The sequence below is a fragment of the Gadus chalcogrammus genome, chromosome 3 (genome assembly GCF_026213295.1).
Source record: "Gadus chalcogrammus isolate NIFS_2021 chromosome 3, NIFS_Gcha_1.0, whole genome shotgun sequence".
NCBI classification, from domain to species: Eukaryota; Metazoa; Chordata; class Actinopteri; order Gadiformes; family Gadidae; genus Gadus; species Gadus chalcogrammus.
Window position 1 is genome coordinate 24759850 of NC_079414.1, and position 23202 is coordinate 24783051.

The following is a 23202-nucleotide window of genomic DNA, read 5'->3' on the forward strand; positions in this document are numbered from 1 at the left end:
ACATTTAATGAAATCTTGATGAGATTAATCAAAGTGTGGACTTAATGGGTGCTGTGCCGAGGCCCACCCGGGGAGACAAATTAGATAATAACGCCGCATAAATCCTACCCAGAAACATTCAGGAGGGGTGCGGTGGTTGTCTCGTGGTAACCATGGCGACGATGAGGAAGTGTCCTTGAGCAATCTTCTTATGCAACAACGGCGGGAAAATAATAATTGCTTAGCTTTTGGTGTGATTCACCTTCACAAGGAGTGATCACCTTAAGGAAGGATCCAAACAATTATGGGCAATCAAAAATAAAAATAAAAGTGCTGTAATCAACAGGGAAATGTCTACTTACCTCATGTCTATTTACATCATGTGAATGTACAAATTTAGAAACATAAAATTAATATTATTACTGAAAAACGACCGGAACCCAAAACATGACAGAGTAATTAACAGCACGCGTCACTTTAGCTCAATGGTGGTCACAAAGGGCGTTTCCCCCGTCTCCATGTCACAGTGTGATCATCTGCTTCCTGCACAGTACACAAACTCTGACGTTTACGCACGCACGCCATACGCAGGCACGCACGCACGCACACACACGTATCTAGAGACCCATATCCAGAGACAACCACACATATCAACACACACACACACACACTGTTTCCCAGGCTGTTCCCTGGGGAGCAGGCGGTCATCCTGGCCAGGTCTTCCCCCGTCTCTCCCCGTCCCCCCCCAGCCCTGTGGTCATAGCCGCAGGGAGCCGGTCATGGAGTCCTCTGATTACACGTCCCTGCCAGGTCGGAATAGCCCTAAGTGTGTGTGTGTGTTTCTGTGTGGATATCTGTGTGTGTGTGTGTGTGTCTGTGCGTGTGTGTGTTTGTGTGTGGCTATCTGTCTGTGTGTGTGTGTGTGTGTGTGTGTGCGGATGTGTGTGTGTGCGGATACGGGTGTGTGTGTGCGGATACGAGTGTGTGTGTGCGGATACGAGTGTGTGTGCGGATACGAGTGTGTGTGCGGATACGAGTGTGTGAGTGCGGATCCGTGTGTTTGTGTGCGTTGGGAGTGTGTGTACTTTGCGTGGGAGTTGTCCAGTGCTCCCTCGCGGACTACATATGCCCGTCCCCAGAGCCCACGGTGGCTCTGCCGGGCGCCGCCAGGTTCCGCCGGGCGCTGGCACTCTGATGTCCGGCTCGCCCACTCCGCCACCGCCTGTGTGTGGCACAGTCACGCGGCCATCGTGCTGCCGACTCTGAGGAGTAAACACACCCACGGACGCTGAGTGTAGAGGAGTGTTGCTCACACACACACGCACACACACACACACGCGCACACACACACACACACACACACACACACACACACACACACACACACACACACACACACACACACACACACACACACACACACACACACACACACACACACACACACACACACACACACACGAGGGAAGTCCATAATCTCCGGCAGGTGCTGTTATGCAGACGAGCGGGAGCCACCTGCTCCGCGTCCTCCGCGTCCGGTGTCTCCTGTCATCCTCCTCCCTCCTCCTCAGTCTCTCCTCCTCCTCCCTGCCCCTCCTCGCTCTCTCCTTCTCCCTGCCGCTCCATCTCTCCTCCTCCCCCCCCCCCCCCCCACACCTTCAGCCTTCCTCCTCCTCCATCTCTCCCACCCCCCCCCCCCCCCCACCTTCAGCCTTCCTCCTCCTCCATCTCTCCCCCCCCCCCCCCACACCTTCAGCCTTCCTCCTCCTCCATCTCCCCCCCCCCCCCCCCCCCCCACCTTCAGCCTTCCTCCTCCTCCATCTCTCCCCCCCCCCCCCCCCCACACCTTCAGCCTTCCTCCTCCTCCATCCCCTCCCCCCCCCCCCCACCTTCAGCCTTCCTCCTCTTCCATCTCTCCTCCTCCATCTCCCCCCACCCCCCCCCACCCTGTAGCCGGTGTACAGGTGTCTAAGGCCTATGGTCCCTGCTCCCCTCCCTGTGTTCCTCCAGGTGCTGCTGAGCCAGGTGCACCGTCTGCGAGCGCTGGACCTGCTGGGCCGCTTCCTGGACCTGGGACCCTGGGCCGTCAGTCTGGTGGGTTCAGGGCACGCCGCCCCCCCCCCCCCCCGCACGCACGCTGAGCCTCCAGCGGCGGTCGCCCACTGGCTCCGTCTGTTGGTTAGAGTGGTTCCATACCAGACGGCTTAAAAGGCACCCAACTTATTTTTCAGGCAAACCAGTTAATAAAAGACAGTTCTATAGAATTCTCTGTAGATTTATATATGTTACGTTTTTGCCGCTTAACAAGCCTTTTATCCAAATTAGTGTTAGTAGTTAGTAGTTCCAATGCTAGATGCTGTATTGGTATATTATACAGGTTTACTAGTATTCAGCTGCTAAAAGAAGAGGTGTGTACTCGGTATCGGCCGATACTCCAGTTCAGGTATCAGTATCGGTATGGGGTTTGTACGTTTGTTTGTCTCCCGGCTGAAATCGCCAACGTTCTCCTGATCAAGCAGCCCTCAATTTGTACTTTCTTTGAACATTGCAGCCAATAACGCCACAATGTTGAAGACGTGATTGAATCCACCTCGCTGAATATGGATGTATCCATTGTGTATGGCCTCAGGTTTGACAATGATTCATTCCATGCATGCCCGGCTAGAAGCCAGAAACCGTGCGTCGCTTCGATCTAATTGATGCACCTGTAGAGAGTAGAATAACGAGTGTGCAGCACTGGACTTTTTACGCTCCGTTATAAAAGCCCAGTGCTGGGGGCGCCGGTGGCTCAACGGGCAGAGCGCGTACCGTATAGGCACTAGGGATCGACCGATATGGATTTTTAAGGACAGATACCGATTTTCTTTTTTCATCAGCCTTAGCCGATAACCGATACACCGATACCGATTTTCTTGAGCCGATATTTGGAGCCGATATTTCCCTGGTAATCCAGAGTTCTCGCGAGAGCACAATTTGAATTTGCTCAGCGAGTCACTCTGGGAACGAGCAATATACTCTGGGCCTCCCCTGGCCAAGAACATTAATCAATCACATTGATGTGTCAATATAGGCGGGCCAAAAGCGTTGCTGTTTTTCCGACCGGATACGGAAAGAGCCTTATCTATCGGTTAGCGCCACTGGTCTGGATACGTCACTCCTTGTATTCTTCTGATTGGTCGTAGTGTTATCCAATGTGTGTTATCCAGTGATATTTTCAAATGCATGCTTGGTGCCGCCCCTCGAGTTGGGCCATTTTCATTACTCGTTACCAGACCCTACAGCTTTCTAGATGTGGGTCTGGATTTCCAGGCTAAGCCTCCCTCAATTTACATCATAAAAATGAAACAATGATGATAACAAATGTTACAATGTCTCAATTATTATTTTTTTACTTTTATTGAACTGTCTGTAAATCACGCCCCCCCCCCCCAAAAAAAAAAAAAGGCTGATACTGATAAAGATATTGGCCGATACGATACACGCAAAAAACGCAAATATCTGCCGATAATATCGGCCGGCCGATATATCGGTCGATCAATTATAGGCTCAGTCCTGAACTCAGCGACCTGGGTTTAAATCCGGCCCATGCTCTTTTGCTGCATGTCCTCCCCTCTCTCTCTCATACCTTCCTCTCTATCTATCTCTATAATAAAGCATAACAATTTCAAAAATAAATCTTTGAAGGTTCAGTGCTTCCCCAATGCAGTGCCGCGTTTTACTGAGGCCTCATGTTGTTCTGCCCCAGGCGCTCTCCGTGGGGATCTTCCCCTACGTGCTGAAGCTGCTCCAGAGCTCGGCCAGAGAGCTCCGTCCCCTGCTCGTCTTCATCTGGGCGAAGATCCTGGCCGTGGACAGCGTGAGTGACCTCAAAAACCTCCACATTCCTCACGCCTGATAATAAAACAAACATTCTTTCAAGGAGGATCCCCCTGGCTAGAGGTTAGTGTCGGTTCATCGGGCGGGCGATGAACTGATGAAGGGCGGTATCATATCACAGCGCAGCGCTGCAAAGCATTGACTTAGGGAAGGTGTTGGCAAACACGGATTAAACCAGGTTGCCGTCATATTGGTTTTATGTGAAAAAGAGAAAAACTATCTGTAATCAATGTACTGCATTTTTAAATTTGGACTGCATTCATACAGCGCTTTTCCAACCACTGGCCACTCGAAGCGCTTTACAATATTGCCTAACATTCACCCATTGATTCACATTCACACACCGACGGATGAGTCAAGCATACAAGGCGACAGTCAGCTCGTCAGGAGCAGTAAGGGTCATGTTCAGGGACCACCTCGACACTCTAGGAGGAACCGGGGATTGAACCAGCAGCCTTCCGGTGACCAGCCAACCCGCTCCACTTCCTGAACTACGTACCGCCCCGATCAATAAAAAAACGAAAGATCCAGTGTTATCTATGCCTCTGTCATGCTTCATTTTGTATTCATCACGCGTTCGGCGACCACTGTCGGTAGCTCTAGCCCCCTCGTGTTGGGTGCCTTCTTGGTGTTCACGTGACGGAGAAAGGACACACACGCTCCCAGGAGGTGTTGTGCTATTGGATGAGTTGGACAGTGCCTCAATCCCTCTCCACCGTGACCATATGACAATGGATGATGTGTTTCCCAGCCAGCATCAGGAGGGCCCATCTGCTGTGAGATATTTAAAGGGACGATATCACGCCACCAGGTGTGAGTGTGATTAGCCATTACAAATCTGCCCTTTTCCTGTGGTTTAGTGACATCACAAGTGGCCATGTCTACCTAGATGTATGCTGGATAGATCAGTCTACCAGCCTACCCAGTGGACTGTAGCAAATGTTGCTCATCTAGCCATCATGCATCATACATCTATGGCCATCATACATGTGTGGACACTCCCACGTGGGATGTCCATTAAACACAGGAAGAGGCAGATTTTCAAGCGGCTTCCAAAGACAATCACACTCTCACCTCGTTTGAGAATATCAGCCCTTTAATCGTATTACTCATACTCATTCGATGACGTGTATTGGTCTTAATAATATAGAAGTATGCTCTTATTTGGGCTATATTAGTCAATTAGTTTTCGCAGGTAGAATGGGTGTTTTGTGGCAAACACCATCTGTGAAACATAATTTGAGAAAAGCCTCGGAAAATTAAATTAACTCAACAATTCAATCCCCTTTCTGAGGCCCTACGGAGTGTCCGAACGAGGCCTTCGTTGTGTTAGGGTGTTGTATCAGGGGGCGACTCGATAACAACAACCAAATATAATTTAAAACAAATTGCCCTCTGTCATCGTTCATTCTGGCAGGGTTTGGGAAGGGATATTAACTATGAATGTCTGTTCAATCAAGGTGCGCCCGGTGATATTAGCGATTCAGGTTGAATGCAGAGTCTATTTGGCAGAGCAGCGTGTGCCCGGATACCAGGGGTTTTAATTAGCCTTGACTCATCAATTTTCAATTTTAGACTTCCTGCACTTTGTTGACTGAAAGAGCACAGGTGTGTGCGACTGTGTGATTACCCTCATGTGTGTGTGCACGCCTTTAACAGCGGAGGCAATCAAATTCAAATGATGAATACAAAACCAAGCTCGCCAGTGAGGACGTCGGTATTCAGTGCAGGGTTTCTGATTGGCCGGCCTTGGAGACTGTGCCGTTCATTCAAACCAATTTTTTTCTCAGAGAGCCCTTTTCCTACCCTTCTTTTTCTTCATATGCTTCCACACTCTCACCTGTTATTGTTTTCTCTCCCCCGTTTGTCCCTCCTCTCTCCACCTCCTTCAATCAACTCCTCCTCTCTCCCTCCTTCAATCGTGTCCTCCTCTCTCCCTCCTTCCATCGTGTCGTCCTCTCTGTGTTCTCCTCCACCGGACTAGTCGTGTCAGGCTGACTTGGTGAAGGATAACGGTCACAAGTACTTCCTGTCAGTGCTGGCTGACAGCTACATGCCGGTGAGTACGGCACAGAGTCATGTACGTGGGCCGATAACCCATTCATAATTCATGGCGTTTATTATAATATGTGCTTTCTACACGGAAACGCATTCTGATGTCGATGCAGATGTGCTCGCAATGTTTAATTTTCTCCACTGAACGTGTGGTTCAAGTGACATAAATAAGTTTATGGTTTGATGTTGTGTGTTTGTTTTGTGTTCCAGGCGGAGCATCGCACAATGGCTGTGTTCATATTGGCCATCATCGTCAACAGTTACACTACGGGACAGGTGTGTGTGTGTGTGTGTGTGTGTGTGTGTGTGTGTGTGTGTGTGTGTGTGTGTGTGTGTGTGTGTGTGTGTGTGTGTGTGTGTGTGTGTGTGTGTGTGTGTGTGTGTGTGTGTGTGTGTGTGGACCCTGAATTGTTCTCCCGGTCTCCCACGACCCCATTTCCGTGCCCATACTTCAGATGAACTGTACTGTATGCTGTAGCTGTACTGTACGTGAGTGAACCGTCCCCAGATCGAGAAGACAAGAACATGAAAAGATCGTCAACAGAAACGACACGGAGAAGATAGATCGTTGGACTCTCAGCATAATTGCCTAAGTCATATTTCAGCGGAATTATGATATCTAACTGAACCCTACTCTCCAACGCCTCATTGGCTATATCCTAAATCAATCAGAGGGCTTTTTACAACCATAATCATTATCTAAATACAAGATGAACCTTAAATATGACTTGGGAAATTATTCTGAGGTTAACGATAGTTTGACAAATAATTTGACAAATCAATATCCAAAACTTAACGGCAACGGATTACCCTCCCTCACCTTACCTTTCCATTTCACCGACCGTTTTGAGGGGCTCTGTTTTCAGACCTTAATCATCGCTCATCAGTCTGCACGGGGTGGGGTCAGTTTGGGTGGTGGGTCAACGACAGATAGATAAGAACTTTATTAATCCCTCGGCAAGGTTCCCTCAGGAAATTGCACTGCCAGCAGCAGCGAACCCCACGTTACAAATAGAATAACAGCAAAGAACAGCAAATCTAAATGTGCAAAAGTACAAAATACTAAATGCAAAAAATTAAAAATGTATATATGCAGGGAAACAATATAGAATAAGAACAGTACACAGGCCGATGTTCACATGCGGGAGTGCTTAAACAGTGGGGGCTGGTACGAGCCTACTCTAACGTACCTCCAGCTGTCCTCACTCTAGGTGCGTGAGCAGTATCACAACGGTCCATTATTATAGCAAACTGTCAGCGTCGAGTGCTCTCCAGCTTTATGTGCCCTCCTGGCCCGGCCCTCGTCCCCACTCCGCCACTCCTCCTCTGGGCCTCGTGGGCTGTTCCTCGTGGCGTGCTGGGTCGTCTGGGTCTCACGAAACGTCAGTCGAGTCAGGCTCATGCACTCTGGCCCAGCGAAGGACCCAGTCATCCCTCAATGTCCACGTGTTTACCTAAGGCCTCCACCTCTCTCATTGGCCGTTGAATAATAGATGATCTCCAACAGTTCGCCGAAAAAGCGACTCTCTCTCACTCTCACTCTCACCCTCACTCTCTCACTCTCACTCTCACTCTCACTCTCACTCACACACACACACGTCGGGGCTAGTGGTGTTTAAAGCTGTCTCGTCACACACACTGACCCAAACGGCCCTGTGTGTGGAGCCTAAGCAGCTAAAATGACGGAAGAAATGACGGAAGGACTTAATAAGGCAGAAGGAGCTGCTTACCTAAGTGTGCGCAAAATGTTGGTCAAAATTGGTCAATGCATTATGTACGTGTGGAGGGCTGTGGGAACAACTCGCTCTGGTTATCCAAGCCTGATCTTTATTCTTTCTAAGCACATAAAGTCTGGATGTGGAGATGTGCAGCAGATTAAAATTAAATTATCCCAGGAGATAATTTTTGGCAAAGATGGATTCTGTTGGCTTGAGTGAATCAAAGACCCGCTTATGGGAACAAAGTAGCTCGTTGCCTTATCATGAGGAATAGGGAACCACAGCATTGGTATTCATGGGGACTATCGTTAATTAAAATCTTGTTCCATTGTTGGCAAAAAATAGTTTTGTATCAAATTACAATGCCTGTGATTATCAGATAGTAACGAGAAGTGATGGTAATGAGATTAACCGTAAAAGCTGTGCGAAAAAAATCTCTCAGTTGGCAGCCCCCAATGTTGAAGATATTAGTGTTTAAATTTGCTCTGATGGAGATAATCGGATGATCTCCAGAGATCATCCGATTATCTCGAACTGAGGTAAACCTATTATCACTGAAAAGGATCAAATAGGCAGTGAGCATTGTTGAAAGCCCTGTGTTCAGCCCAGACGCACAAAAGGTATCAACCCAAGCGACGGTGTGAAACAGTTACCCGTCAAAACTTTCCCCTCGTCTGACAATCCCCGCCCGACTTTCGAAACTCGACGATGGCACGTGACCCGATCGCGTGCTGTGATACCACAATGTCGCTCACCCATTGTCTCTTCTTTCTTTACCTCCCTCCCTCTCTGTTTGATCTCTACCCCCCATCGCCCCCTTCTCTCTCGCTCTCTCTCTCCCTCTCTCTCTCTCTCTGTCTGTTTGATCTCTACCCCCCATCGCCCCCTTCTCTCTCTCTCCCTCCCCCCCCCTCTCCCTCTCTCTCTCCACCCCCCATCTGCCCCCCCCCCCCCCCCCCCCGGCCGCTGTCCGCCAGGAGGCCTGTCTGCAGGGCAACCTGATCGCCAACTGTCTGGAGCAGTTGTCGGACCCCCACCCCCTGCTGCGCCAGTGGGTGGCCATCTGCCTGGGCCGCATCTGGCAGAACTTTGACTCGGCGCGCTGGTGCGGCGTCCGGGACAGCGCCCACGAGAAGCTCTACATCCTGCTCTCAGATCCCATCCCTGAGGTGGGTGGATCAGAGGGGCTCTCTGGCTCTGTCTGTCACGGTCTCGCTCTATTGCTCTCTCTCTCTCTTGCTCTCTGTCGCTCTGTCTATCTGTCTCGCTCTCTCTCGTTCTGTAGCTCTGTCTCTATCTCTCTCGTTTTGTCTCTCTGTCCAGCTCTGTCTCTTTCTCGCTGTGTCTCTCTCTTGCTCTCTTTCTGTCTCTCTCGCTCTTTCTCTCTGTCTCGTTCTGTCTCACTCTCTGTCTCGTTCTGTCTCTGTCTCGTTCTGTGTCTCTTGATCTCTCTCTCTCTCTTGATCTCTGTCTCGCTTACTCTCTCTGTCTCTCTCTCACTTTATCGATCTGCCTCTCGCTCTGTCTATTTTGCACTCTCTCTCTCCTCTGTCTCGCTCTCTCCTCTCTCTCACTTCGTCTCGCTCTGTCGCTCTCTCTTGATCTGTCTGTCTGTCAGTGTTTCTCTTTCCATCTATCGGTTGATATCACACATGCACACAGGGTGGGAATTGGCACCCACGGGACGCAGGTTGATTTAGTAATGGTGGATAAATGTATCAAGCCCACCTGCCACTCTGGGTTGACGGCCAGGATTAAATAATCAAAGATCAGCAAAAGGCTCTGATTTCATTATCTGTAGGCTGAGAGACATCAGGCTGCGACGGTATCAAGGTACTTCGGTATATCAGGGTATTTAAAAAATTCCAGAAGGTAGGATTTTCAATAACGTCCAAAAATACGGACTCTTCTCTTTCGGTTTTCTCGAAAGGGGCGTGTGGTGGGCTGTAGCCACGCCCACACGTGCCCCGCTGAACAGTCGCATCGTTTCACGCTCGCTACCTAGTCTAGCTGCTGCCTGTGGGCGGGAACAATCAACTGTCAATCACGATCGAGTTTACAACCGCAGTTTACAAACTACAGTTTACAACCTCAGTTTACAACCTCAGTTTACAACCTCGGTTCCCAACGCTACTCAGCTCCCTTGGAACCATGAAAGGCTTTGCAGGAGTGCAAACCTTCGGTCCTGTATCATCTTCAATCCATATCATTATGAATGTTTTTTTGAGCTCATCAATGAATATTGTCCCATTTGAAGCAGTCTTATGTGCTTAGGAAAAGTATATTAGGACGTCCCTTTTTGTGATGTCGTCTCTGTCCAGGCTGCTCTCACACACCAACTGCCAGTGAATTATTGCAAACTTATCTTCCAGTCGAAGCACTTAATTTCACCGGCATTGCGCTCATGAAACAATTTGCTGAGACGAGGTAGGGCTGGATCGAAACCCGACACGACGTATAATTGTCTCTTCCGTTTCGCCCGAGGCAGCGACACTCAATCCCATCACTAACTGAATATTTAATGGAAGCGTGAAAATATTGCCACATATAACTTCATCTTGAGATGACTACTCTCAAGTACAAAAGCAGTTTATCATCCGCCTGATTTCATTCAACTGCCAGTCTGCCAGCAGCACCTGCACGTCATCTCTGCCTCGGTCCGCTGATCTGTTGCTACCCACCAACAGGTTTTACTGTCCTCCAGCAAGTCGACGTACGAAGGAATCTAATGCGCAGGAAGGAGAACGAGTGCATGTAATTATTATATAATGTGCGCATTAAGTATTTAGACGGAACAAGACGTGTGTAAGTAGGCTAATTGCATATGAGACGCACAGCAATGTAGGATAAACCATGACGCTTTCATGAAAAAGGGATTTCCTTTTTTACATTATTTATTTAGTTGACCCTTTTTGTTCAAAGCGACTTACAATAAGTGTGTTCAACAAATGAAGATCAAAAAAGGACATTAAAGTCATGCAAAAAATGTAAAATCATGCAAGTACATCAAATTCACAAATAGGACAACTGCTCAAGATACATTATGAGACATACTGCTCAAGATACATTCTGAGACATTTTTGTTAGAGGGGTCCTATTATGCCCTTTTTTACTGTTTATTATTAAATTAGTTTGACCTCATAGAATTGATTAGAATTGACGATAAAGGGTTGTCCAGGCCATTATTTTTTCTCCTACTTTTATGAGTATTACAACCCCTATGTGAAACGCCCCGTTGCTTAGAATTTTGAGGCATTCAGAATCTTGGTGCTGACAGAGGGCTGACGTCTCTTCAGGCACTCTGTCACTCTGTCTACTATGGCTTCAGTGCTACCTTACCAATGTGAGCCTGAGTCGGTCCCCGAAAGTGATAATGTAGCTGACGAAGTTACTGACGAGCGCGATGTTAGTCATAGAATGGACCAGGAAATTTCACAGTGGTAAGTTTTTGTTTATGCTATTATACACGCGCCGCGCCGCAGCGCTATCATTCCGTAGCACTTCTATTTTTGACGCGAGCCGTAGCTGAACCGCGTCAATTGCAACAGAGCAGATCGAGCCGGGCAGGAAGTGAAAAAGTAAAAGCCATAGAGCATCCGGTCAATTTTCAAAATAAAATACAATTCTCAGCTCATGTAGCCTATCACAACTTCACATCAACATTACGTCATGACCAGTGGCACCAGGTCAGCAGTTAATCAATCAAAGGGTCTCAGAGGGTCGGCAACATGGACGACAAGAGACTGACTGATTGAGACTGATTGAAGTGGAGCAACATAAAATAATTTATGAAATAAAATCATCCTTTTTATAAGGACAATGTCAGAAAGGTCTGGCAGTTAATTTAATTGCAGTAGTTTTGGGAGTGGAAGGTGAGTACATTAGGTTTAGGATTATCGCGTGATCTCGCGTGAACACGGCTATATACAATTTTTTATTTTATATAAATACCCTCAAATAACATATTTGGTCCCCGGTGAAATGTCAGTAGGGTATGAAGAAATGTTACCAGGGCAGTTTTTATTATTATCCCTCATAGGGATGAGTCTGCTAACAATAAATATATTTATCTCGCTACATCCGAAAATGTGTGCATAATTCGGAAACTGAAGCAGATGGAACATACAAAGTCGACGGCCATGTTTATTACATCTAGCTTTTATGCATGCATTTTCGTGTGGTGCAAAGAAGCGCAGATTGTTAGCAAATTGAGCAATCCCTTAGTATCTGATGAGGTGTTTGGGGAAGACCAGTACACCAAAATCCACAGATGTTTATACTTTGCTACTCGTTGCGGTTTCTCGTTAAATTAACAGCTTAGACCGTTTGCTATGGAGTGAGATGGGACTCTGTGCTGAGATAAACATCTCAACGGCCCGAGTGCCAGAAAGGGCTGCTCTATAGCTGTGCGGAGAGACCAGTGTACAGTTACTTTGGATTACTTTGTTCATTAATCCTTAATGAGACACGTTCAATTTAATACAAACTTTGTAGTGGAAAGCTGGACGCTACCATTGCGTCTTCGTAGGGGTGTTCCTGGCGTGCTAGTGGGAATGCATTTTGGTGGGGGTGTTATCTGTGAATATTTTAAATATGTAAAAACATGTAAACACATAAACACAGACATACACACACACACACCTATAAATACATGCCTGGACTAGTAACATCTGTCAGCAGCCGAAGCTAGATCTCAGTGGAACAGGAGATTGGGGAAAAAATGTGCTTCGTCTCAAGTGTGAAGAAAGCAAACTTTTTGTTCTGAACTCTAGTGATTGTATTAGACTGTTCAATGGTCGATGGATCATTGAACATGGCCGGTGAGTCACGTTAAGGGCAGCGGGCGGACCTTTTCCAGACAATCCATAGACAGTTGCAAATAGGCTTCTGTGGTGGTGATGACCAATCAAACGCCAGCGCTTCCCTGTGGGGCCCAATTATACGGCTGGAGTACGAACCTCGAGGGTCGACTTCGTACATTGCTGAAGAAACGTATCTCGTTGAAGTGCTGGGTTCGGCAGCTGTGGGGAACTATCATGTTACCTGGGTGGGGTACAGGTTTGGCGCGGTGGAGGTGTGTGTGTGGGGGGGGGGGGGTGGGTAGGTATCCCACCGCTGGTTCCACTGCCCGGGGCTGTGGACGCAGAGATGTAGGGAAGCTGATGGAGCCAGAAGGAAATACTGAAGGCTGAGTACATAGATCAGCAGCCATGAGCGGAACGTTTTTAATTAAATCTGAGGTGTGGGATGACTGCGCTGCAGTCCCCATGGGGATGCTGTTATTTACCTCGGGGGGGGGGGGGGGGTGTGTGTGTGTGTGTGTGTGTGTGTGTGTGTGTGTGTGAGTGACACCGACTCTCTTGGGCACAAATACCCATGCATTGTGAACTCTGCGACTGCTTGGGGACACTTCTGTCCTCCTAGTGTGTGGCTGTTTGTTCAAAGGCAGTGTAGGTGAGCAACATGCTCTCAATGTTGACAGAGGAGAACTCAAACCTGTAGCTAAAGCAATTCACCTGAGACTATCTTCATATTCCTGTCTAGGACATTTTGGATTTTCAGTTACTTCGAGGCAAGGTTGGGAACCTTATTTTTTCGAAGATATTGCCGCAACCAATACAGATTTTATGTGCCAAAAACCCCATATGCTCATTTACATTAGAAGTTTTTTGAGTAAAAGATAACCACGTAAAGAATCACATCATCACTTCTTAACTGACAAAAAAACATGAACTTGCGTTGTTGAATGAGAGCCCATTCCACAATGTGCTCTCAGACCGTGGACGATGATTCAAGGTCTCTCCGTCTGAATGAACTGCTTTCAAAATAACAAGATGCCTTATTTTCTAAATCGGTCAAAAGGTTCAGCTTTTACGAAAGTTTGAATTGGCATTATATTCAATCGACTCACGGACGCTTACGCAACCATCAGTTGAAGGGGCAACGTGCCCCAAGGCAAATAATACTATTCAAACTATTTTGTTATGGTATCACACTAGCATTGGGCGTACAAGTATTTGGGTGGTGTGCAAAGAGGAGTAGTAAGATGTGGCTTATACAACAGCGCAGTATATTTTTATAGTATTTTGAAACACACAACCCCATTTACCACCCCTGCGACTTATATAAATTTGGCTTTATTTCGAAAAACACAGTAATTGTTGTCAGTTGTTTATCCAGAGTCAGTCAGTACCTTTTGGATCTATTCCACATGGTTAAATCTCAGGGAAAAAACACGTTGGCAGTCTTTGTTTGGACTCGAATGTAATCTCCTTAGCCGGCGATAGATTGATGATGCTCTCATTGTTCAATTTGACACTCCAATCTCCCCGGGGAAAGCCCCTGTCGCTTCCCCCATCCTGGGTAGTTGGAGGTCTGTAGAAACGCATTTAAAAGGCACTTAAAGGGCCCGGCTGGCACCTGGTTATCAAGTTCGGTGCCTTTTATGTGATGCTGATGCAATTACACTCCCTCTTGTTTCGGTTATGCCTTAAAATTTATAGACGCCCCTGAAATGAAAATGTACTTTTTCACCTTGTTAGCCTCCGCAGTCAATCACAACGGTGAATGAAACATTGATAAACAGGAAATCTGTTTTAGTTCCTTTACATCCAAACCCAATAAGCACCACTTTTCCCACTGTTAAAAGTGTTTCTAGAGGCAAGGCAACTTTATTTATGTTACACTTTTCATACACGAGGCAGACTCAAAATGTTTCACATTGAAATATCGTCATACAATAAAATGAAATAATAAAAGAAAATGGATAAATAAAAGAAACCCAAGCTAAAGTAAAAAAGTAAATACATGCATTGTAGAAAGTGCAATGTATTTAAGATTTACCAAAAAGCTAAAGCAAACATGCAATAAAATAAAGTAATAAAATAGATAAGTAAAAGAAAACAAAGGCAAAGTATTATTTTATCTTTTTTAGAAAGTGCAATGTATTTAAGATTAAGCAGAAAGCTAAAGCAAACATAAGTCTTCAGTCTTGTTTTAAAAGTGGTCAGAGTTCTAGACGGATTCAGATGATGATCTGAACCCCTGAATTTCCCCTCATTTGAAGCCAGTATAGTGCTAGAACACAGCATTGCCACTCATCACTCCATCCTATCCCTTTGTTTTGCCGCCAAGTCATCCCAGGCAAAATTCCAATTTTATTTGCAAATGCTTAATTTTACTGACATGGGAAAGCCAATTTTGTTAACAAAGATGGACTGCATTTATGCAGCACTCTCCAACCAGTGACCACTCAAAGTGCTTTACAATATTGCCTAATATTCACCCATTCACACACCGATGGCGGTGTCAGCCACACAAGGTGACAGCCAGCTCATCGGGAGAAGTTAGGGTGAGGGGAACTTGCTCAGGGACACCTCGACACTCAGAGGAGCCGGGGGATCGAACTAGCAACCTTCCGGTTACCAGCCAACCCGCTTTACCTCTCGAGCTGCATGCCGCCCAAAGACAAAAGGAAAGAGGGCTGTTTGCCCCAGTGTGGTACAGCAGGGTACGATGGCCGTGTGTGTAACGGGGGTTCCACCGTGTGTCCCCAGGTGAGGTGTGCGGCGGTCTTCGCTCTGGGGACCTTCGTAGGGAACTCTGGGGAGCGGACGGACCACTCCACCACCATCGACCACAACGTGGCCATGATGCTGGCGCAGCTCATCAACGACGGCAGCCCGGTGGTCCGCAAGGTACGCACGCACGCACGCACACACGCACGCACGCACGCACGCGCGCACGCGCACACGCAGACGTGCGTACGTATGCACACACAGAGACAGACACACATACACATACAGACAAGGAAAGACACACACAGAGACGGACAGACAGACACAGACGGATAGACACACACACACTTGCATCATTAGGACATTCTCATTTACGTCTCTTGTTTTTATTGTTGTTCTTGGCAAAAAGCTAATGCCATCGTACAGTACCCCATTAAATGTGCTACAAAGTGCCTCGCAGACAATAAGATTAAGCCAGTGCGACCATGAAATGCCAGTAATGGTAAAATTCTACATCTTACTGAATGACTATCTTATCCAAATGGCAAAGTTCGGGTAATTACCAAAGTAGCCCACATTATATGTGGATGAGTAATGGTGTTTGTCTCTTTTGTGTGTGTGTGTGTGTGTGTGTGTGTGTGTGTGTGTGTGTGTGTGTGTGTGTGTGTGTGTGTGTGTGTGTGTGTGTGTGTGTGTGTGTGTGTGTGTGTGTGTGTGTGTGTGTGTGTCCTGAGCAGGAGCTGGTGGTGGCTCTCAGTCACCTGGTGGTCCAGTATGAGAGTAACTTCTGCACTGTGGCGCTGCAGTTCATCGAGGAGGAGAAGAACTACTCGGCCCCCTCGCCGGCCAACACAGCCGGTACAGCACGATACACACGCATGGAGGCACGCACATACACACGCATGGAGGCACGCTCATACACACACATGGAGGCACGCACATACACACACATGGAGGCACGCACATACACACACATGGAGGCACGCACATACACACGCATGGAGGCACGCACATACACACGCATGGAGGCACGCACATACACACACATGGAGGCACGCACATACACACACATGGAGGCACGCACATACACACACATGGATGCAGGCCTGCATGCACATACACACACATGGATTCTTTTAAACTCTTGAACCTGAACAGCTAGTTGGGAAACAGATGATGGTGTGATGGAGTCTCCCATTTATCTCTAGTTGGAGTTGATAAAATGAATGGCTCTCGTTCTATTTAACCAGAGGCCATGTCCCTCCATCATCTTAAGAAGGACCCCAGCCCTCACACCCTCTTCCGCCCCTGAGGTGAACGTGGTGTAGTGATGGCGGTTCTGTGTCTCCTCAGAGCCGGGCAGCCTGACCCCGGGGCGGGACAGCCCGGCCGTCCCCCGCCTGCGCTCCGTCAACTCCTACACCAACATCCGGGCGGCCACCACGGCCCGCAACCTCAATAAGAGCCTGCAGAACCTCAACGTCAACGAGGAGGGTAGGCCACGCACGCGCACACACACACACACACACACCCACACGCACACGCACGTGCATGCATGCACGCTGACGTGCATGCACACACGTGCATGCACGCACGCTCACACACACAATGCTCTCTCACTCATCAATCTCGCACGCACTCACACACGCACACACACACACACACGTGCACATGCATGCACGCACGCTGACACACAATGCTCACACAAACAATGGTCTCTCACTCAATCTCTCTCTCTCTCTCTCTTTCACACACACACACACACACACACACACACACACACACACACACACACACACACACACACACACACACACACACACACACACACACACACACACACACACACGATGCTCACATATGCCCTGGAACACGGATATAACGACGGTCTCAGGAATGTCGATGACTCCACAGGACAGGAGGAATTTATTTTTTGTTGAATTTGTCTAAATGAAACAAGGAAACGCGACGATGAAGACGTGTTGAACCGTCAGCGGCCCGTCAGAGGGGCGGGGGCGGGGGAATGTTCCCGCCCACGTCAGCCGTAGATCGTGAACGTCAGCGTTCCCGGGCCCCAGCCCTGCCATCCGTCATGAACGGGAGCGCCGAGTGACTCCGGGAACGCAGAGTGACCCAGTGAGCGTCGACGCAGCGCTCCTCTTCATCATCGGGGGCGGGGGGGGCTGCACAACCTGCCCGCTCAGCCTCACACTAATCACCTGGACGTTAACCGGGGGTGACTGCCCTCGTTAGGAGGAAGGCACGGCCCTAATTGATCTGTGATCAATTAGGGCACGCATTTCTCACACCGGATTATGGACGTCAGTGTTTTTCTTTTCGATAAAGGGAGTGGCTCTTTTGATTGCGATTCGGTATGCTCTGTTGATCGCTTTGTTCACTTCCGACTCCGTACTAACTGGCTACAATTTATAAACACATGAATCCACAGCGAGTGCCTCATCACTCGTGCTGTGCCCCCGTACACGAACCATTAGCGTAGATACATGGTGAATGGACTGCATTTATACAGCGCTTTTTCTAACGAGTTGCCGCTCCAAGCGCTTTACAATACCGCCACGATAACATTCACACAGCGACGGTGGTGTCAACCATGCACAACGACAGCCAGCTCGTCGGGAGCAGTCAGGGGTCAGAGGTGTCTCGCTCAGAGACACGTCGACACTCAGCTAGGAGGAGCCGGGGATCGAACTAGCAACCTTCCGGTCACCAGCCAACCCGCTCTACCTCCTCCTGAGCCACATGCCGCTAGATCTCTGTTGGTCGACTCGTGCGTCGTCTCCACGTGAACGGCCTCCCTCCCCCCTCCCCCGCCATCACGACCCCCCTCGTGGCGTCAACACGTGCGAGGGATGCCTGAACCCAGACTGGGTTCAGGCACGGCCGTGGCGATGGCTAACCTACCGCTGTTGTGACGCCTTTCTAATCCATGCTGGCGGCCGCCGACCAATGTTCGTCATTAACGACCAGCAGGGGGGGCGGCACGGTGCCCTTTGCTTCCCCTCCGAGCTCAGTGGTAGTACACTTATAGGAGGGTCAGTACTGATTGGTTTGCTTTGGGTCACCCTCAGGAGCGAGGGTGATTCAGTGGACTATAAAAAAAAAAAAAAAAATGTTGGTAGTATTTCTTTTTGCATTTATTCCTTTTTTATTCCTTTTAATTTTTTCTTTATTTTCTTTTTTCTTTTTAGGGTATGATACCTTTCGGTTTAGATTGTCGTAACTGTTTGAAGTTGTATTATTGTAACCATTATTTGATCCTGGTTGTGCCATGGTATTACCTGCTCTTGCGTTCTGCCTTTGTAATGTAAATCGTAAATCACCTGTCCGGATGCACCCGATAAACGGATCAAATCAAAATAATCCAACATGGTCGAATGAGGGTCACCTTGTGAGAGGAAATACAGGGGAGCGTTAAGCCGTCAATCACACTGAGCACTGAAGACGTTGCTGGAAGACTAAGTTAGCAACCTTCACATTTATTAGCTTTCCTCTTCCTTTCCACTTTTGCATCGGGAGAAAGTGTTTGATGTCGGGACGAAACACGGCCGTTGTGTTGCAGAGCAGCTAATCCTCTCTTTTAGCCTCATTCCACTGGTACAATCTCCAGATCACGACTTCTTATATACCAGTGGTTCCCAACCTTTTCGTGGATCGTGACCCCATTTCCAAACATTAACTTTTGTGCATCTATTATTAGCTTTTATCCAATCAACGTTGCCAGAAATACCAATGTCAGCGTGAACCCTAGTCGCATCGCCTCTACTGCAAACCAAGTGATTAGCGGAAGTTTCAACTTCAATACTTTAATTTCCAAATGCACAGGATATACAGTTATAAAAAGGTTGAGCTATAATGGCTGATGAAATATCTAGAGCTCATGTCAGCATCTCCTGCGACCCCAGATTCACATCAGGGGACCCCAAGTGGGCCCCGACTCCCAGGTTGGGAACCACTGCTACAGGGGGAACAAGATTTGGGCACTTTCTGCTCAAAGTGTTGCAGGCTGCAGCTTCTCATGATGAGACATGGAGCCATCTCTCTATCTTTGGTGACACCCCGCCTGCTCCTCATTGATTGATCACCCGCTGCTTTCTGAGAGGTTAACCGCCTCCAAAAGTTGCACTATTTTTCACTCTTTTGGCAGGGACTTTTCCAACGCCTGACTCATGCGCCTCAATTTAAATGCATGTGGTTCAGTGGACCTGTCTCACCATAGTGTCCCCACGCGTCCCCCGTTCCCATCAAACTTTTTTGTGTTGAACCACGCGTTCTGTGGGAGAGAAGTTATGAGTTCTATATATTATCCCAAACGTAGAACTCTGTTCCTTTTGGACTGGTCTTTCATAATAAGCACGAGTTGATTTACTTTTTTAAGTTGCGTGTATATGTTGATACCACACTAACTGTGTGTGTGTGTGTGTGTGTGTGTGTGTGTGTGTGTGTGTGTGTGTGTGTGTGTGTGTGTGTGTGTGTGTGTGTGTGTGTGTGTGTGTGTGTGTGTGTGTGTGTGTGTGTGTCTCCGTCTGTGTGTCCGTGTCTCTGTCTCTGTGTGTGTGTGTGTGTGTGTGTGTGTGTGTGTGTGTGTGTGTGTGCCCCAGGGGGCCCGGCGGCCCTCTCCCCAGGTAACCTGAGCACCAGCAGCAGCGCCAGCAGCACCCTGGGGAGCCCCGACAACGACGAGTACATCCTCTCCTTCGAGACCATCGACAAGATGAGGCGGGTCTCCTCCTACTCCTCGCTCAACTCCCTCATAGGTACCCCCCCCACACACACACGCACACACACACACACACACACACGCACACGCACACGCTCTCTCGCTCTCTCCTTACTCAGGTATCCCTCCACACATTCACTCACTCTCGACTCCTCACTGAACTCCCTCTAAGGTACGCCCCCACACACGGATACTCTCTTGCGTGCTCTCTCTCTCGTTCTCTCTCTCTCTCGTTCTCTCTCTCTCTCGTTCTCTGTCTCGTTCTCTCTCGTTCTCTCTTTCTCGTTCTCTCTCTCTCTCTCTCGTTCTCTCTCTCTCGTTCTCTCTCTCGTTCTCTCGCTCTCATTCCCTCTCTCTCGTTCTCTCTCTCTCTCTCGTTCTCTCTCTCTCTCTCGTTCTCTCTCACGTCTTCTTCAGCTCCTCAGTGCAGCTCGTTTGAGGTCCAGTTCCGACCGGGTCCGGTAGAAAGACCGCTGGCGATCTCACAGACCTCCTGTACCGAACAAAGACGGACTAAACGACAACGGGGTCGCCCGTGGCGCAAAATGAAAACGGGCTGTGTGTGTGTGAGCTTTGGTGTGTGTGTGTGTGTGTGTGTGTGTGTGTGTGTGTGTGTGTGTGTGTGAAGGGGCTGTAAGTGGAAAGGTGCAAAGAGCTAGGCCCAGAGGCGACAGGGAGGCACCAGCCATCCCAGCGGAGGCCATTAAAGTGCTTTACCTTGTACTCACTGAACCCTGCATCCCCAGCTCCCCCCCCCCATCCTGATGACTGGCGTGCACGGCTATCTGTCCTGACAGATAGGGTCGGGGGTGGGGGGGGGGGGTGTGTGTCCAAGCAGAGGATCCATTAACTCAATCCCAGCCCCGGGGGGAACCTGTGGGCGGGTGGGGGGATTCCCTCTGATGGGACGTGTTTCCTGGCGGTCGTGTCCTTCACGGTGGTTGGAGTCCCCCCCACTGCCACTGGGTTCTTCAGGGGCTTTGGGCAGCAGCTGAAGTATCTGTTAAAGGTGATATATTAAACCACCAGGTGTGAGTGTGGATTAGCCGTTACAGGCCTCTTCTGACATCACAGGTGGGCGTGGCCACCTAGGTGTACGACGGATAGATGACCAACGTTTGCTACCGTCCACTGGGAAGGCTGGTAGACTGATCTATCCAGGGTACATCGAGGTGGACATGCCCACTTGTGATGTCAGAAGGGGCCATTCACACTCACTATAATGTGTCACCTTAAAGAATGGAAGTCCCTGTGTTGCCGAGGGAGACCGACCGAGAGGTGAATGCAGTGCGGAACGAAACACAACAACGACTCTGTTTGCAATTTAGTTCTTGTCGCTCTTGGTTTAAGAACAAGTCGTACATCTGAACTGGTTTCCAGACCCATTGATTCTCCTGTGCTCATTTTATTTTTTTATCGCTGCAGCAATGAACAACGATTTCCTCCGGAACAATCACTCGCGCGTCCTTCATGATGCATAAGGCATCACGCAGCACACCGTAGAAGGACGCAGACACAGGGTGACTGGCCACTGCTGAAAGGGCTGCACGTGGCTCAGGAGGTAGAGCGGGGTCGGCTGGTAACAGGAAGGTTGCTAGTTCGATCCCCGGCTCCTCCTAGCTGAGGGTCGAGGTGTCCCTGAGCGAGACACCTCACCCTGACTGCTCCCGAACAAGCTGGCTGTCGCCCTGCGTGGCTGACACCGCCGTCGGTGTGTGAATGTGTGCGTGAAAGGTTGAATGTTCGCCGACATCGTAAAGCGCTTTGAGTGGCCGCTGGTTAGAAAAGCGCTGTATGAATGCAAACAGTCGTCGAACCACACACTCGCAACACATGCATCCAGTTTCCGGAAGCCCGCGGCCCAATTCATCATAACCCTTCATTAAGTCATCCCGTACCCCCATACGGCCGCTGGGGCCAGACAGCTCGGGTTTTTCGTGTGTAAATCAGGTCTAATCCCTCATTTATCAGGCGCCCGGGGCAAGGAGACGGTGGGAGCCCCGCACAGCCGCCGGCGCCTCGCGATACCGTGCGCTCGCCGCCTCGCCCACCGCGCTTGGCATTCCACGTGCGTGGGAACCTTTCGCCAGCCGTTTGGCGGGCGCTAAATGTCGACGCCCCTGTGTACACGGGTTGAACCTGTGTGTGTGTGTTGCGCAGTGCCCCTGCAACATGGGGAATGAGCCCCTTTCCCCCTAGTGCGCGTGTGTGTGTGTGTGTGTGTCTTTTGCTTGTGTGTGTGTGTGTGTATTTGTGTGTATCATGTCTGAGCATTTGTGTGTGTGTGTCTGAGCACGTGTGTGTGTGTGTGTGTGTGTGTGTCTGAGCATGTGTGTGTGTGTGTGTGCGTGTTTGGGGACTCCCCCCGGGCGCGATGCTGCGTGTAACGGCACCGAGCCCCCCACCCCAGCTGGCAGGGGGAGCATTAGGCGTACGCCGGCTGAGTTTTTCATGGAACAAAACAAAGCATTAACCAACGCGGTGCTGCGGTCGGGTGACCAACGGGCCGAGGCTGCATGGCGGACGTGCGTTGTGAGTCAACGTGGGGAACACAATGTGCTTTGTAAAGGCTCTGTGAGCTACGGGCCAGAACGGGCATTGGTTGAGGTGGCTTGTTTACGTTTATGTCCCGGTCCTCGTGAAGTAGTGTAGGTAGGAGCCAGGCTGTATTTTTTTATGCGGTGGGGACTTCCTCTGTGGTTAGTCATCGATGCGGTGTGAAGCAGATGGGTAAGAGGACCCCCTCACACACGAGATATAAGGAGGCTGTTCCAGACCGTGTTCATTTTGACAGCAAGTTTTGATTTAGTTTTAGTCATAATTTTGTAATCTGAATTTTTAATTGTTAGTTTTAATCTAAAAAAGTTTTAGTTGACTAAATATCAAAACAAACTGGTTAAAGTGTAAAACATTATTCAAACGTTTCTCTAGAATGACCAAACTCAGAAATGTCCACTTTCATAGACATTCGTTGACGAACGTGTCAATAGATTTCGTCATAGTTTTTGTCATCATAATTCGATTTTTATTTAGTTATCGTCTCGTTTTCGTCCGTGAAAAAACGACGCTGACGAAAACTATGACGACAATTATTTGTCAACTGAATGAACACTGGTTCAAGACGTGTCTAATGGGGCAGGGGGAAACGATGTGGCTTCTGAAAATATGCACCGACAACAGGCTAATCATTTATTAGATAACTGTTCCCGTGTTACGTTGATGAAGATATTGTTCTGTTTGTGCGCTGATTGATTCAGACACATTCACCCATGATTAGTTTTTCCATTTTGTTAGCTTTCGTCGATTGCCTCGATTTGTT

At 48.8% G+C, this 23202-nt stretch overlaps 1 protein-coding gene across 2 annotated transcripts in view; it reads left to right on the top strand.

Moving 5' to 3' along the window:
- Positions 1 to 23202, top strand: part of rptor (regulatory associated protein of MTOR, complex 1) — a 142879-nt gene that overhangs the window by 80349 nt on the left and 39328 nt on the right. For both annotated transcript variants that reach the window (XM_056586914.1, XM_056586915.1), the window contains exons 13-21: positions 1990 to 2073; positions 3725 to 3835; positions 5840 to 5914; positions 6121 to 6186; positions 8606 to 8797; positions 15185 to 15325; positions 15883 to 16003; positions 16499 to 16639; positions 19765 to 19920. In XM_056586914.1, the coding sequence (XP_056442889.1) occupies positions 1990 to 2073; positions 3725 to 3835; positions 5840 to 5914; positions 6121 to 6186; positions 8606 to 8797; positions 15185 to 15325; positions 15883 to 16003; positions 16499 to 16639; positions 19765 to 19920 (1087 nt within the window). The remainder of the gene's footprint in view (positions 1 to 1989; positions 2074 to 3724; positions 3836 to 5839; positions 5915 to 6120; positions 6187 to 8605; positions 8798 to 15184; positions 15326 to 15882; positions 16004 to 16498; positions 16640 to 19764; positions 19921 to 23202) is intronic.